At 46.5% G+C, this 17,559-nt stretch overlaps 1 protein-coding gene across 3 annotated transcripts in view; it reads right to left on the reverse strand.

Annotated features, from left to right (window-relative positions):
• Positions 1 to 1,905: 1,905 nt before the first annotated feature.
• RSPO1 (R-spondin 1) overlaps positions 1,906 to 17,559 on the reverse strand; it is a 30,416-nt gene continuing 14,762 nt past the window's right edge. For 2 of the 3 annotated variants that reach the window (XM_064281742.1, XM_003415503.3), the window contains 4 exons: positions 9,243 to 9,434; positions 7,058 to 7,207; positions 6,385 to 6,573; positions 1,906 to 5,591 (listed from right to left, as the gene is read on the reverse strand). In XM_064281742.1, coding sequence (XP_064137812.1) covers positions 5,425 to 5,591; positions 6,385 to 6,573; positions 7,058 to 7,207; positions 9,243 to 9,434 — 698 coding nt within the window. In that variant the 3' untranslated portion in view covers positions 1,906 to 5,424. The other variant, XM_064281743.1, reaches the window with a different exon arrangement.

Here is a 17,559-nt window from a genome sequence, read left to right on the forward strand (position 1 = left end):
GTGAGTAGTCTCCGTCCCCTCTTCCCACCTTGAAGTTCGCCTCCACTCAAAAAAAAAAAAACATTCTTAGGCTTGAAAGGACAGAGTGAGAGAGATGGAAGTAGGTGGTATTAGCCTCTGTTAAGTCAGCCCCCGACTCCTAGCGACCCCATGCACAATAGAACGACACTCTACGCCAGCCCCGTGATCGGTTGCAGATCTCACTGCTGTGCTCCATGGGGTTTTCATTAACTGATTTTTGGAAGTAGATCTCCAGGCCTTTCTTCCTAGCCTGTCTTAGTCTGGAAGTTCCACTGAAACCTGTTCCGTATCATAGCCATACACAAGCCTCCACTGACAGACGGGTGGTGACTGCCCATGAGGTGCATTGGCTGGGATCAAACCCAGGTGTCCAGGGTGGAAGGCAAGAATTCTACTGCTGAACGACCACTGTCCCCAAAGGTCAACGCATTGCTGTTGAGTAGATTCCAACTCATAGCGACCCTATAGGACAGAGTGGAATTGCCCCACAGGGTTTCCAAGGAGTGGCTAGTGGACTTGAACTGCTAACCTTTTGGTTAGCAGCCAAGCTTGTAACCACTGTGCCACCAGGGCTCCGAGGTGGGGCTAATTGTTCTCAGGGATGCACTGGGATCTCACCTGGAAGCCGCCAAAGTGTCAGCATCAGGGAAAACACCCTTCCACCAATAATTTTGCAGATAAAGAAGCTGAGGTATCAGGTGTGCCTCAGTGGACTCGGGACTCCTGAAGGTCATATTAGGTTCCTTCTCTTTACCTGCCTAGAGCCTCAGGGGCTTAGAAGGCTCAAGGAGGTGACACAGAGAATCTTGTTCTCTGAGCTTTTGAACCTCAGAGCATCACCTAGGTAATAAAGGAGATACAGGAGGAGCCACCCCCTTCTCTGACGTTGCTAATATTCTGGAATTTTGTTACTGATGTTGTTCTTTTAGAGGGTATCTTAATGGAGGTGCTTCTCAAACTTTTGTACGTGAATTCTATGTGTGAATGGGACTTTAATATGTACGGGAATTCAACATGTGAACGGGACTTTAATCTGTACGGGGATTCTTTTGGCCATCTTGTTACAAGGCAGATTCAAGTGCATTAGGTGGAGGTGGGGCCTGAGAGTCTGCATTTTTAGCACGTTTCCAGATGATGTGGCTACAACTTTTGAGAAGCGAGGGCTTAAGGATCTGGAAGATTGGGACAAATCAGAGCCAGAGATAGCCAAGACATATAAGGATTGAGGAGTGAAGCCCAGGAGAAGAGAGACAGAAACACAGAGAAACAATGGCACACATAAATGGAGTGAGACGCTGAGGTGGAAACAGAAAAGGACAAGGGGACAAAATGAGGGACAGAAAGTCAGAGAAACAGAGAGAGGCGAAGACAGAGAGGCCAAACATAAAGAGAGACTGAGTCCAGCCAGAACAAAGACAGAGCCAGAGGGACAAAGATGTACCCAGAGTCAGGGACAGGACGCAAAGTGAGGAGCTAGGGGGAGAGGAGAAGCAGAGCTGACCATGGGCAGCCAGTGACCATACCCTGGTTCCAACACAGGCTCCAAGTCCTGACCAGTAGTGAAGGCGATCACAGGTGTGGGTGGAACAGGACCTGCAGAGTGGCAGGCACACCAACCAGCCTCCCACACCTGCACCACCCTCTCCTTGCTCCTGGAGAGCTGCCCCTCCTCCTGGTTGAGGCCCACTTCTAACCTCGCCGTGGTAGCCATCCCTCTTGTGCTCCTGTCATCCTCTCAGGAACCTTCTACTACTGATTTCCCTTCTCTCTCCTATGTAGTCAACCTCCTTCCCTCAACTAGACCCTTCCCAGGAGGTTTTAAACATGCCCCAGTCTTCTATATCTTAAAAAAAAAAAAAAAAAAAGGAAATTTTCTCTTGACACTACATCTTTCTCTAGCCCCTGTCCTATTTATCTCCTCCTTTTCACAGCCAACCTTCCTGAAGGGATTGCCTATGCTGATTTCTACCGTCATTGTTTCCCAAAGCAGCTCTCACTAAGGTTATTACTGGCACACATGTTGCTAACTCCAATGGTCATTTTCCAGTCCTCACTTTACATCTCTTAGCAGCTTTTGAACCTCTTGATCTCTCCCTCCTTCTGGCTAGCTCCTGGGACATCATACTCCCCCTGGTTTCCCTCTTATCTCTCTGCCTGCTCCTCCTCTGACTCCTTCGCCAACTCATCTTCCATGATCTGATTTTTATGTTTGGAGGGCTTCAGAGCCCTCTTTGACTAGGACTCTCTTTTTAGTCCATCTTTCCCAAACCCACAGCCTCAGTTATTTTCTCTACACCAGTTTATATTCCAGCCCAGACTTCCCTATGTGCACTAGACCTGTACTTGTGTTTATGCAATGTCTGCTCACCATCTTCACCAGGATGCCTCCAACTCAACATGGTCAAAACCAAATTTATATTCTCCCCTCTTGCTTTTCATCTCAGTAAACTGCATCACCATCTGGTTGTTTGAGCCAGATATAGGGACATCGTTCTTGACACCTCCTTCTCCTTCGCGCCCCTCTTCCATATCCAGTTTATCACCCAATTCTGTCAACTTTATCCCCCAAGATACCTTTGACTTTGTCTAGTTCTCTCCATTCCCGCTACAGTGAAACCTGTGAGAGTCGGAATTCGACGGGACTGCCTTATCTTTATGTGTCTCACAAGTTTTCTGTCTTTGGCAGGGTGCAGTCTCACCTTTTCTAGCACTCATTTTAGTGGAAAATATATGAATTTTCCTTCTCTGACAGGTTTCCACCTTACACGGGTTCTTGCTTTCGCAGGTTTTATTGCACTGCTCTCTATTCCAAGCTTCCAACACCTCTCACCCAGATGCAGCAAAGTCCTTCTCACCAGCCTCCCTTTAATTTGTTCCCCACACTACAGCCACTGTGGTCTTTGCAAAATGCAAATCTGGTCGTGTTAGCCCCTGCTTTAAACACCTCAACAGCCTCCCTTGGCTCTGAGAATAAAGACCAAACTTCAGGGATCTTTCTGGCTCATCTTGCCACATTTGCCCCCTGGGCTTTTCAGCTATGCTGACCTTCTTACATTTCCTCAAACACCAAACTCCTTTCTGCCACAGGACATTTGCACATGCTATTCCCTCTGTACAGAACTATGTTGTCCAGCACAGTAGACATTAGTCACATGTGGCGATCCAGCACTTGAAATGTGGCTAGTGCAACTTCAGAACTGAATAAATGGTTAATGTTATTTAATTTTAATTAATTAACATTTAAATTTTTAAAAAACCCTGATATCCAATTCAGATATTGGAAAACTGTTAAATATACTTGGAACAAGTTGAGTACGTCAATCTCCTTTTGCAATTCTAATTTTTTTGAAACCTACATACGGATCAGGTGTTTCTGGTCAAAATTAATCTCTTAATTGATATGTGCTATGTGTGAACATGTGTAAACATACACAGTATGTTAAAGACATGGTTCAAAAAATAGAGTATGTGAAAGATCTCATTAATTTTTGTATTGATTATATGTTAAAAGATAATATTTTGCATATATTTGGTTAGAAAAAAATATAATTAAAATTAGCTAGAACATTTTAAATTATTTATGTAGCTCACTCACATTCTACATCCATGGGACAGCACTGGTCTAGAACACCATTCCTCCTTTGTCCTAGCTCCTCCTCATCCTTTAGAGCTTGGCTCAAACATCACCTCCTCTCCAAAGGCTCCCTGAGATAAAGTCTGATTTTCATTCACTTTCATAGCTATGTGTATGTGCTAGTGGTTGCCTGCTCTTGACTCTGCCCATTTATAATTATACATTTGTTTGTATGATTACCCCATTTCCACCTGTCTCCCCCACCAATCTCTATGCTCTGCGCAAGCAGGGCTCAGGTCAGTGCAGCTCCCACTGGGAACCAAACACCTAGTCCAGAGCCTGGCATACAAAGGCTGCCAGTGGACACCAGATTGCCACAAGAGGTCATTCCATCCCCTGCCCTGCCTTTGGTAGGACTGTCCCCAACCCATCTCAGAGAGCCAGAGGATCCCCATGCCCTAAGAGTGCCACCATATCCCTTCAGTGTATAGATTCTACCTCTTACAGACGGAAAGCCCTCCTTTATAGTGGCCCAGAATCCCTCAGATCACAAGGTGGCTGAGGCCCTCTTTTTCCATCCTTAGATGGAAGCTTGTTGTTGTTAGGAGCCATTGACAATTTTGGCTCATATTGACCTCGCGTGACAGAGTAGAGCTGCCCTATAGGGCTTCCTAGGCTTTAATCTTTATGGGAGCAGATCACCAGGTCTTTTCTTCCACAAAGTGGATGGGGGGTTCAAACCACTGACCTTTCGCTTAGTAGCCGGGTGCTTAACCTTTGTGCGCTACCAGGCCTCCTTTTGATGGAAGCTTCAAAACAAAACCCAAACCCATTGCTCTGGAGTTGGTTCCAACTCATAGCAACCCTGTAGGACAGAGTAGAACTGCCCCATACCATTTCCAGGGAACAGCTGGTGGATTCAAACTGCCAACCTTTTGGGTTAGCAGCTGAGCTCTCAACCATTGTGCCACCTAGAGGTAATTCGTTAGGGCAGTGCTTCTCAAACTTTGATGTGCACGACATCTTGTTAAAATGCAGACTCTGCTTCATTAGGTCTAGGATGGAACCTGAGGGTCTCATTTGTAACAAGCTCCCCGGTAAAAACGTCACTGCTAATCCACAGATTAGCATATGTGCCCCACCAATCCCTGCACCTGAAAAGGAATGTGGTACCTATGGCTACTGCTGTCTTTTTTTTTTTTTTTTTTTTAATTTGAAATAAACCTTTAAGCAGTTTTCAGAGTCAGGTCAGCCCTGGTATGTACCATGGATATGTAACATACACTCTCCAATGATAAAGTCACACAGTTAGAGATGCTGAGCAGGGTCGGGAGAAGGCTTCTCCTGGGTTCCCAGTAGTCCTCAAGCTTTGGCTCCTGTCTGCCACACCAGCTGATCCCATCAGCTCCTCCAGAAGGCACCCACTCTGCCACGCTTCGGCCTGGGCACTGGGAAATGTTCTCTCTCTTGTGTCTACCGGGAACATTTTAAACCAAGCAAGTGCTGCTGGGCCCTCTGCCCCTCCCCCCCCTCACTTTTTCACACGGTGATGTCCCAGGGATAGAAATTTCTTCCAGTGGTTTGGAGAGAGGGCATGTGTGTGTGCACATGTGTACATGTATGTATGGTTGTACATTTGGATGTATGTGCGTGTGTGTATATGTTGTTGTATATTTGGATATGGGGTTTGCACGCTTGTGTGTGTGCATGCATGTATGTGTGGAGTGTATGTGTATGCGTTGTCCCAGTTGCTCCAGTTCAGTAAAGCTTTCATCACACAGAGCAGTTCTGGACTCTTTCTGCATGGGCCTGGAGGCTGAACACCATCCCTAGGTGGGCCCCGCAGACGTGACCGGCCCCACTGTCCCTTGATGCTGCTGCTGTTGCTGCCCCTTGCGTTTCCTGGAGCCAGTGCCCACCTCCTTGCTCTCCTTCCTGTTCAGATTCCTGTTGGCATTCTCCCGCCGGCCCTGGCCTCCCTTCCTCCTCTTCTGCCCTGCAACCCCAACAGAAGGAAGAATCAACAAAGGGCGTCCTGCCGAAAGCAGCGAGGCCCTAGGCATGGCCAAGGGCCCCGGGAGGGGGGTGGTGAGGAAGCTGGGGGGAACAGGGAGGATGCCTGGAGATGCTCCTTTAGATAGTCAGGGTCACCTCAAGGCCTCCTCTGTCCAGCAGCACTTCCAAGGATCCTGCAACAGGAGTATGGAGAGGGGGTCCTAAGACCCTTTCACCGTACAACCGTCAAGTTCACACCAGACACCCTCCTCTTCCTCATGTCCTCCTCAGACCTTGATCCCAGTAGGCCAACAGCACTTCCCAGGAGTTTAGCACAGCTCTCAGGACAGGCAGGACAGCCTCTGCTCCTCCACCTCCCACCAGCCACCTCCATTTGGGGCCAGGCAAGAAGCCACAGCCACCTCATTGCCAACTGCAGGCTGTGTGGCCTTGGTCAAATCAGTATACCTCTCTGGGTCTCAGCACTCCCTCCTGTATCCCCATCTAACCTCCAAGGGCCCTTCTAGCCCCACCTCTGCTGACTCAGAGAAATAGGTAACTGGGGGGATATTGACCACAGAGTCTTTCAGAGTTTGGGGCACTGCTGTCTGCCAGGACAAGCACATGACTTGGCCAGAAAGGGGTCCTCGGTTGGGGACTCCCCATCCCGGGCCTCTCTTCCATCAATAGGAGCCCTGCTCTGAGGCCCTCTCCTGGGCAGGAGGCAGAGGTGGTCTGGTCCCTGTGCCTGGTGCCTGACCCCTGACCCCTAAGGGGTAGAGGCTGCAGCTCACCCTCAGGACACGGTGTCCTCTGCACTGTGCACCTGCGGGTCTCCTTGGTGTCGGAGCAGACGGCGTAGTCCCCCGTGGGGGCGTGGAGCACCCTCCGCGTCCGCTCCTCGGATCCCCTCCGGAAACCACAGAGCTTCTTCTTCTTGGAGCACGGCCCCCATGGGGACCACTCACTCATTTCACATTGTGCTGGCAGGATGGGAGGGAAGAGGAAGAAGGGGTCACATCTCCTCGCCTGGCCCAGAACACCCGAGGGGAGCCTTTTTCCCATTTGCTCTTGGCCTGGGCCTCAGGCTGGAGGCACCTTTGGCCCAAAAACCAGAAAACCAAACCAGTTGCCATTGAGTGAATTCTGACTCACGGAGACCCCATTTGTGTTAGATTAGAACTGTGCTCCACAGGGTTTTCAAGGCTGCGACCTTTTGGAAGCAGATCACCAGGCCTGTCTTCCAAGGCACCTCTGGGTGGGCTCTAACTGACAACCTTTCAGTTAGTAGTCAAGCACTTAACCTCAGCCTGGAGGCATGTTTAGCCCAAAAATCAAAAAACCAAACCATTTGCCGTTGAGTAGATTCTGACACATGATGACCCGGCCCACAGCCTCCCTGACCAGACCCCCTCCCGGTTCACCCCTTGGATCCTGGACCTCTGCCCACAGCGCCTCGTGCCTTACCAGGGCTGCTGCACTCCATGGTGCCGTTGGCAGCTGCAGAACCCTCAGGACAGGCCGGGTAGCAGCGGCCCTTGTGCAAGTACAAGCTCTCCTTACACTTGGTGCAAAAGTTGTGGCTGAAGCAAGCTTCGCAGTGCTCAATCTTGCACTCTGAGGAGAGGACCAGATTGGGGCCCGGGCTGAGCATGGGACAGGCGTTTCCCTCATCCCTATGCCCAACACCCACCCATGCTCCCTACATGGAGGGCAGGCCTGGAGTCTCCATCACAGTAGAGGAGCCTTGGGAGGGAAAGGGAAAGAAGAGCAGAGAAAGCAGGCTGAAGTGGCCACTCTTGGGGGCTAGCTGGGACCTCCTGCTGTGGTCAGCCAACAGTAATGCAAACACCACCCCGGGCTCTAGAACCCAAGGTGAGGCCCATGATCAGGTTTCGGAGGAGGAGGAGGAGGGCAGGGCCTCTGGGGACTGGTAGGGGAGGGAGGAGGAGTGTCACAGCATCTCACGGCATCCCAGAGGTGAACTGAGGCACACGACGACCCCCAACAGTGACAGTACATCTCCCCTTCCCCCACCGCTGGGCATCTACAGCATCTCAAACTCTGGTTCTCCTCCTGCTCAGAGGAGGGGAGCAATCCCAGGGCAAATTCCTCCACTTCTACAAGGCTGAGTTCCAGGAACCAGCTTGGTTGGACTCCTGGATCCCTCCCTGATCCCCTCCTGCCAGCTCTCCCTCCTCTTGGGAAATGGGGCAGGAGGGGGGGGCTGTGCAAGGGTTGGCTGGAAGCAGGCAGGACCTTTTACTGTCTCTCTCTCTTCCCAGATTGTGGGTGGGGTTGCCTTCCTCCCCATCTCTGGCACCTGAAGCCCAGGCTGCCAGTTTCCCAGAAGCTGGCACTGTCAGGAACTCCCTACCTCAAACACCCTGAGGACCAAGAGGACAGCTCAGGATCCCACCTCCATACTCACAAGCTCCTCATTCCCAATCCCACCCTCCTCTGTGCCTCCTAGCTTCTGTGGCTTTACTCTGTGCCACCTGCCTCCCTCCATCTCTCCCTGATGCTCTGATTCTTGGGTTTGGTTGCAGGTAAAATAAGAACAATAAGCAGCCACCATTTATTGAGTGTCAGACACAAAGAGCTCAGAACAATCCTAGGGGTCAACACTAATACTCCCATTTTAAACAAGAGGCTTTGAGAGATTGAGACATGCCAAAGGTCACACAATGAATAAGCAGCAGAGTTGAGATTACAACTCAAGTCTCCTGGTCTTGGGCAGTCATTTGGGGAAATGATGTTATCAGCCTTGGTGCTATCAGCTATAAGAAGGGTACCATAACTTTTATCCTGTCTCTCTCCAAAGGTTGTTGTGAGGCTCCAATGGTATAGAGCTGGGAATGTGTTCTGAAGTCCAAGGCACTGAGCACGTGGGAAGGGGGCTTGGCATGGTTCACCCAAGTGTGTTCACTGCATGTCGTTCACTGCTGCAGCTACTGAGACGGGAATGGAGAGATGACAGCTCGCGCTGTATGTGAGGAGCTGGCACAAGTAGAGGAGAGCAGAAGCCAAGTGAGGAGACTGGTGGGAGAAGAGGGTGGAAAAGCAGGCAGGGACCAGACTGAGCAGGACCAACTCAGTGTGGAGCCAGCAGTGGTTTGTAAGCTGAAGCATGATGAGACTGGCTATGTATCCCAGATATATCCTTCTGGCTGCGGTGTGGAGGGCGGGTCAAGGGGACAAGTGAACAGGCTATTGCTATGATCCAGGAGAGAGGTGATGGGAGCCTGGTAATACAGTGACAGTGAGGACGGAAAGGAGATGGAGCAGGCACAAACCAGGATCAGATGTGCGTGGGGGTGACAAAAGTGAGAGGCTGGCTCTCAAGTCTGTGGCTGTGGTGGCAGGTTGGGGTACAGAAAGGCTCCTGTGGGAATACAGGTAAGTGCAGATTTAGAGGGAAGAAATGGGGGTTCTGATATAGACACAATGAGTTGGAAGTGTGGGTGGATATCTGGGGAGATGTCTGGCTGGGAGCTGGATACCTAAATCAGGAGCTCAGGTTGCCCGGTGCAGGGAGCCTCATCTTCCTTCTCTGCATCCCTTCTACCCCTCCCACAGACACCAACAGCTCAAAGCACATGCCCCCGTGCCTGGAGCCTCTATACCCCTCCCCGGCCCTGCCCACACTCACTGATGCACTTGTTCATGTCAGGGTTGCGGGCATCGAAGTATCCAGGTGGACAGGACGGCAAGCAGACGCCCACCTGGCGGATGTCGTTCCTCTCCAGCAGGATAAACAGCTTGGGCGAGCACTTAAGGCAGCCGTTGACCTCAGAACAGAGCTCACAGCCCTTGGCACAGGCCTGGTTCCCCTCAGCACTGACTGCAGGGTAGAGCAAGGGTGAGGAGGAGGGCATAGGAGAGACCCCATCCTTTCCAGGCTCCCACAAAGGTGGGAAGGGAGTATACTAGAGCTTCATTTGATCACGCTGGCCTTCTCGGAAAGCACAGGCCAGGCCGGCAGCTCTCTGCAAGGCTGCTTTATACATCTGCCCAGTATCCTCTCTCTCAAGATGCCTGGAGCAAGAGCTTCCATCCATTCCACCTGCCACCCTAGCTCCAGGCACAACGAAAGCTCACCTCCAGGCTTGCCCCACCAGCCCCAGAGAAGCAGCTGAAGCTGAGTCCTTCCTGGAACTTCCCAGTCCCCTCCCCAGAGAAAGCAAAGTTCAGTTCAGGTAGGGAAAGAGAGTTTTTTCCTTGAGAAAATTTTAAGGACAAGAAGAAAATGTGTTAACCTGTCTGAGAAAAGGACCACCCGCCCAGAAAAAAAAAAGCAAAACCAAACCTGTTGCCGTCGAGTGGATTCTGACTCATAGCAACCCTATAGGACAGAGTAGAACTGTTCCACAGAGTTTCCAAGGAGCACCTGGTGGATTCAAACTGCTGACCTTTTGGTTAGCAGCCATAGCACTTAACCACTATGCCACCAGGGTTTCCCACCTGCCCAGGGACAGGAAAATACCTGGAATAATGTATGGTTACATCAGTGATTCCCAACTGGGGATGATTTTGGCCCCAGGGACATTTGGCAATGTCTAAAAAAAAAAAAAAAAATTTTTTTTTTTTTTTCTTTAGGGATTAGTGACATTGATTGTTAACAACTAGGGGGACGTACTACTGGCATCTAAGGGGTTGCTGCTAAATATCCTTTAATGCACAAAATAGCCCCTCACAACAAGAATTATCTGCTCCAAAATGTCAATGGTGCTGAGGTTGAGAAACCCTGGCTTAGAAGCAGCCCTTGGGCGCAGTGTCATCTCCAGCCCCAGCACCAAGTCTCAGCACCAAGCCTCAGGCCTTTGGATCTTGTTTTCTCGTTCACTCGTTCAACCAGTGCTCACCTAGCCCCTCTCATGGACCAAGTGTAGCACGAGCATTAGGGATAGAAGAAAAGAAGCCCAGCCTCTCTGTAGAGGAACTGATCTTCCTGTGGAGGAGGCAGACCTGCAAATAGGTAAATGCTGACAGCCACCAGGCCAAGCAATAGTGGACCCATAAGAAGAGAGGAAAAGGCTTAACAAAGAAGGTGCCATTTAAGCCAACTCTTAAACAATTAATAGAGTTTTGAGTTCTTAAGCAGAGATAAAGGCCTTCCAAGGAGCAGGACCATAGAGATGTAAAACAACCCAATTTTCCATGGCAGGCATTTGGACGTAGGATGGGGAGGGGAGTAAGGTATCTGATAAGGTATCTGATCTTGAAGAGCCATGTTTGTTACTCTCCTAAGGAGCTTAGGAGTCTCTGTGAGGTGCAAAGGGTTAAGTAGCTCAGCTGCTAACTCAAAGGTTGGAGGTTTGAAAGGCCTGGCAATCTGTTTCCAAAAAAATCAGCCATTGTTTAATGAGGAAAACTCAAGCCAGAAAGATGAAAGCAAAGAATAGAAAAAAAGAAGAGGAAAAGCTTAGTCAAGAGAACCGGAGAAAGATGCTGCATTTCATAATTAAAGCCCAAACTCCTTTCTTATCTTGATCATGCTAATAAATATAATTTATCAGTAAAAGCAAAAAACTCTATGGAGTACAGTTCTACTCCAACACACATGGTGTTGTGATGAGTTGGAGTCAACTTGAGGGAGCTCTGACTTCATCCTATCAGGCAGCATTTCCCAAAGAGTGTTCCTTGGAATACGGTTCTTCCAAACCTTAATAGGACGATCGGCATCCGGCAAAGCAGGAACCACTGGGTCACACAAACCTAAGCTGGATTCTTTGCTGCAGCGTTTCTCCCAGCTTTTATGAGGCTTCTGTACAAAATGAACTTCCAAGAGAAGGACCAAAAAACAAAAACAAAACCAAACCCTTTGTTGTCAAGTGGATTCCAACTCATAGTGACCCTATAGGACAGGGTAGAACTCTCCCCACAAGGTTTCCAAGGCTGTAATCCTTATGAACGAAGACTGCCACATCTTTCTCCCACAGAGTGGCTGGTGGGTTTAAGCCACGGACCTTTTGGTTAGCAGCCGAGTGCTTTAACCCTGTGCCACCAGGTCTCCCTAGAGCGAGACAGAGTGAGCTGCATTTCCCAAACATTTTGGTCACAGAACTCTTGTTCTGCAGAGTTTTTCTAAGGTCCTGTATCTCTCAAAGGTGTTTCGACAACAGGGAAACCTTGGAAGCTTTTAAGCAGGAGAGAGAACTGGTTGGATTTTCATACTGGAAAGATCCCTCTGGCTGCCAGCCTGGAGACCAGAGACCAAGGATACTTTGGGAGGAAGGTGAGGTGATCATCCAGGTACAAAAGGTGAGAAAGCCTTAAAGTTCTGCTCAGCGTAGACAGAGAAAAAGACAGATTTGAGAGATGTTTAAGGAATACAATCAATAGGCCATGTTGGCCAACAGGAGGAGGAGTGTGGGTGGGAAGGAGTCTGGGTGATTCCCAGGTTTCTGGCCTAGAGGATGGGTGATTGGTGGGACCAGTCACTAAAGGAAGCCCTTGGGAAGAGGAGAGAGTTGGAAGGAAAGGAGGGAAGGGGCGTGGTTACAAACCACTTAGAACTAGGTCGCTGCAGTGCTGGACACAGAGATCTGGGGGAGTCGGAATAGAGGGGGCAGAGGTGGTACAGCATAGTGGACTCAGACCTCAGGCCAGAGTCAGCTGGACCTGGGGCTGAACCCCAGCCCGTGAGCCCCTGCAAAACACTGGACCTTGTGTACCTCCGTTTCCTCAACTGAAAAGGGGAGATAAGAGAGCACTCTGAGGGACTGTTGTGGGGAGTAAATGCTCCAGGAATGATTTCTAATTTCAGAACAGGAGAACCAGTAAGAGTACAGGTGAGCAATAGAAGGAAGGAGGAGAAAAACAAATACAACAACAATAGTAGTAGTAGTTTATGACTAAATGTCAAACACTCACTAGGTGGCAGGCACTGTTCTCAGCGCTTTACAAGAATTAACTCCTTTAATCCTTACAACAAACACACGGTACCCTGGGCTACAACCCCAGGTACCAAAAACCAAACTCACTGCCATGAGGTTGATTCCAACTCATGGTAACCCCATGAGTTACTGCATAGAACTGGCTGTAATCTTTACAGAAGCAAATCACCAGGACTTTCTTTCTTACGAGCCAACCTTTAGGCTAATAGTCAAGCGCAAACTGTCCACACCACTCAGGTAGGTACCGTTATTATTATCCTCAATTTGACAGTTGAGCAAATAGAGGGGTTAAATTTCTTGACTGAGGTTTCACAACGAGTATGTCTTCTAGGTCAAGGGAACAAAGTGTATGAAGGCCAGGGAGAGGTTGATACTAGGTGGCAGGGGGCCTGAAAATATGGCTCAACTGATTATTTTTAAATACAGAATTTATCTGTAGAGAGTCAATGTTATGATTTAGTTCGTCAATAAAGAATTAATATCTTTCTTGCTGATTTAGTCATTGTAAGAACAAAAATACTCCAAACGTTGTTTTAAAGCTATAAAAGAGTTTTTTTTGTTCTTGTTTTTATCGTGCCTTAAGTGAAAGTTTACAAATCTAGTCAGTCTCTTATACAAAAATTTATATACACCTTGCTATATACTCCTAATTGCTCTCCCCTTAATGAGACAGCCGGCTCCTTCCCTCCATTCTCTTTTGATGTCCATTCCTCCAACTTCTCACTGCCTCTGCTCTCTCATCTCCCCTCCAGATAGGAGATGCCAACATAGTCTCAAGTGTCTACTTAATCCAAGAAGCTCATTCTTCACCAACATCTTTTTCTATCCCATTGTCCAGTCCAATCCCTGTCTGAAGACTTGGTTTTGGGAATGGTTCCTGTCTTGGGCTAACAGAAGGTCTGGGGACCATGACCACCAGGGTCCTTCTAGTCTCAGTCAGACCATTAAGTCTGGGCTTTTTACAAGAATTTGGGGTCTGCATCCCACTGCTCTCCTGCTCCCTCAGGGGTTCTCTGTTGCGTTCCCTGTTAGGGCAGTCATTGGTTGTAGCTGGGCACCATCTAGTTCTTCAGGTCTCAAGCTGATGTAGCCTCTGGTTTATGTGGCCCTTTCTGTCTCTTGGGCTCATAATTACCTTGTGTCCTTGGTGTTCTTCATTTCCCTTTGCTCCACGTGGGTTGAAACCAATTGATGCATCTTAGATGGCTGCTTGCTAGCGTTTAAGACCCCAGATGCCACTCTCCAAAGTGGGATGCAGAATGTTTTCTTAATAGATTTTATTATGCCAATTGACTTAGATATCCCCTGAAACCATGGTCCCCAAACCCCCCGCCCCTGCTACACTGCCCTTCGAAGCATTCAGTTTATTCAGGAAACTTCTGTGCTTTTGGTTTAGTCCAGTTGTGCTGACCTCTCCTGTATTGTGTGTTGTCTTTCCCTTCACCTGAAGTAGTTCTTATCTACTCTGTAGTGGATACTCCTCTCCCTCCTTCCCTCCCTCCCCTCTCATAACCATCAAAGAATATTCTCTTCTCTGTTTAAACTACTTCTCGAGTTCTTATAATAGTGGTCTTATATGATATTTGACCTTTTGCAACTGACTAATTTCACTCAGCATGATGCCTTCCAGATTCCTCCATGTTATGAAATGTTTCACAGATTCATCACTGTTCTTTATCGCTGCATAGTATTCCATTGTGTGAATATACCATAATGTATTTATTCATTCATCCACTGATGGGCACCTTGGTTGCTTCCATCTTTTTGCTATTGTAAACAGTGCTGCAATGAACATGGGTGTGCATATATCTGTTCGTGTAAAGGCTCTTATTTCTTTGGGATATATTCCAAGGAGTGGGATTGCTGGGTCGTATGGTAGTTCTATTTCTAGCTTTTTAAGGAAGTGCCAAATCGATTCCCAAAGTGGTTGTACCATTTTACATTCCCACCAGCAGTGTATAAGTGTTCCAGTCTCTCCACAACCTCTCCAACATTTATGATTTTGTGTTTTTTGGATTAATGCCAGCCTTGTTGGAGTGAGATGGAATCTCATTGTAGTTTTGATTTGCATTTCTCTAATGGCTAATGATCGTGAGCATTTCGTGATGTATCTGTTAGCTGCTTGAATGTCTTCTTCAGTGAAGTATCTGTTCATATCTTTTGCCCATTTTTTAATTTGATTATTTGTCTTTTTGTAATTGAGTTTTTGCAGTGTCATGTAGATTTTAGAGATCAGATGATGATTGGAAATATCATAGCTAACATTTTTCCAGTCTGTAGGTAGTCTTTTTACTCTTTTGATGAAGTCTTTGGATGAGCATAGGTGTTTGATTTTTAGGAGCTCCCAGTTATCTAGTTTTTCTTCTGCATTGTTAGTAATGTTTTGTATACTGTTTATGCCATGTATTAGGGCTCCTAACATTGTCCCTATTTTTTCTTCCATGATCTTTATCATTTTAGATTTTATATTTAGGTCTTTGATCCATTTTGAGTGAGTTTTTGTGCATGGTGTGAGGTATGGTTCTTTTTTCATTTTTCTGCAGATGGATATCCAGTTATGCCAGCGCCATTTGTTATAGAGACTGTCTTTTCCCCATTTAACTGATTTGGGGCCCTTGTCAAATATCAACTGCTCATATGTGGATGGATTTATGTCTGGATTCTCAATTCTGTTCCATTGGTCTATGTATCTGTTGTTGTACCAGTACCAGGCTGTTTTGACTACTGTGGCGGTATAATAGGTTCTAAAATCAGGTAGAGTGAGGCCTCCCACTTTGTTCTTCTTTTTCAGTAATTCTTTACTTATCTGGGGCCTCTTTCCCTTCCATATGAAGTTGGGGATTTGTTTCTCCATCTCGTTAAAGAATGTCATTGGAATTTGGATCAGAATCGCATTAAATCTATAGATGGCTTTTGGTAGAACAGACATTTTTACGATGTTAAGTCTTCCTGTCCATGAGCAAGTTATGTTTTTCCGCTTATGTAGGTCTCTTTTGGTTTCTTGCAGAAGTGTTTTGTAGTTTTCTTTGTATAAGTCTTTTACATCTCTGGTAAGATTTATTCCTAAGTATTTTATCTTCTTGGGGGCTACTGTAAATGGTATTGATTTAGTGATTTCCTCTTTGATGTTCTTTTTGTTGGTGTAGAGGAATCCAACTGATTTTTGTATGTTTATCTTGTATCCTGACACTCTGCTGAACTCTTCTATTAGCTTCAGTAGTTTTCTTGAGGGTTGTTTAGGGTTTTCTGTGTATAAGATCATGTCATCTGCAAATAGAGATACTTTTACTTCTTCCTTACCAATCTGGATGCCCTTTATTTCTTTATCTAGCCTAATTGCTCTGGCTAGGACCTCCAGCACAATGTTCAATAAGAGTAGTGATAAAGGGCATCCTTGCCTGGTTCCTGATCTCAAGGGGAGTGCTTTCGGACTCTCTCCATTTAGGATGATGTTGGCTATTGGCTTTGCATAAATGCCCATTATTATGTTGAGGAATTTTCCTTCTATTCCTATTTTGCTGAATGTTTTTATCGTGAATTGGTGTTGAACTTCGTCAAATGCCTTTTCTGCATCAATTGATAAAATCATGTGATTATTGCCTTTTGTTTTATTTATATGATGGCTTACATTAATTGTTTTTTGAGTATTGAACTATCCCTGCATACCTGGTATGAATCCCACTTGGTCATGGTGAATTATTTTTTTGATATGTTGTTGAATTCTATTGGCTAGAATTTTGTTGAGGATTTTTGCATCTAAGTTCATGAGGGATATAGGTCTGTAATTTTCTTTTTTTGTGGTGTCTTTACCTGGTTTTGGCATCAGGGATATGCAGGCTTCATAGAATGAGTTTGGGAGTATTCCGTCCTTTTCTATGCTCTGAAATACCTTTAGTAGTAGTGGTGTTAAATTGTCTCTGAAAGTTTGGTAGAACTCTGCAGTGAAGCCCTTGGGGCCAAGGGTTTTGTTTGTTGGGAGTTTTCTGATTACCTTTTCAATCTCTTCTTTTGTTGTGGGTCTATTTAGTTGTTCTACCTCTGTGTTAGTTTAGGTAGTTAGTGTGTTCCTAGGAATTCATCCATTTCTTCTAGGTTTTCAGATTTGTTAGAGTACAGTTTTTTATAGTAATCTGATATGATTCTTTTAATTTCAGCTGGGTCTGTTGTAATATCGCCCATCTCAGTTCTTATTTGGGTTATTTGCTTCCTCTCCTGTTTTTCTTTTGTCAGTTTGGTCAATGGTTTATTAATTTTGTTAATTTTTTCAGAGAACCAGCTTTTGGTCTGGTTAATTCTTTCTATTGCTTTTCTGTTTTCTATTTCATTTAATTCTGCTCTTGTTTTTATTATGTGCTTTTTTTCTGGTGCCTGAGGGTTTCTTTTGTTGCCCTCTTTCTATTTGTTCAAGTTATAGGGATAATTCTTTGATTTTGGCTCTTTCTTCTTTTTGTATGTGAGCATTTATTGATATAAATTAACCTCTGAGCACTGCTTCTGCTGTGTCCCTAAGGTTCTGATAGGAAGTATTTTCATTGTCATTGGATTCTATGAATTTCTTTGTTCCATCCTTAATGTCTTCTATGATCCAGTCTTTTTTGAGCAGCATATTGTTCAGTTTCCAAGTATTTGATTTCTTTTCCCTGCTTTTTCTGTTGTTGATTTCTACTTTTATGTCCTTATGCTCAGAGAAGATGCTTTGTAATATTTCAGTGTTTTGGATTCTGAATAAGGGAGTTCTTGAGATTATTCTTCTACTTGGGACCTTTATTCAACTGTATTACAATTAATAAGTCCTTGTAGATTTTAGGCACCACTTCCATTTCAGAGATATTAAATCCTCTATTATTCATACTGTTTTTACTTAATTCATTGTTGAAATGAATGCTCCCTCTAGGTTTGTGTCTTAGTTGCAGTAACTAAAGAGATCCAAGTGCCCCATTTGCTGGCCTCTACAGCTATGTTAAGGAGCCCAGAGCCCAGAGAACCCACCAGCAGTTCGACAGGGAGAAAAGACCCAGAGATCTGCTCCCATAAAGTCTAGGAAACCCTATGGGGCCATTCTACTCTGTC

The sequence above is a fragment of the Loxodonta africana genome, chromosome 3 (genome assembly GCF_030014295.1).
Source record: "Loxodonta africana isolate mLoxAfr1 chromosome 3, mLoxAfr1.hap2, whole genome shotgun sequence".
Lineage (NCBI taxonomy): Eukaryota > Metazoa > Chordata > Mammalia > Proboscidea > Elephantidae > Loxodonta > Loxodonta africana.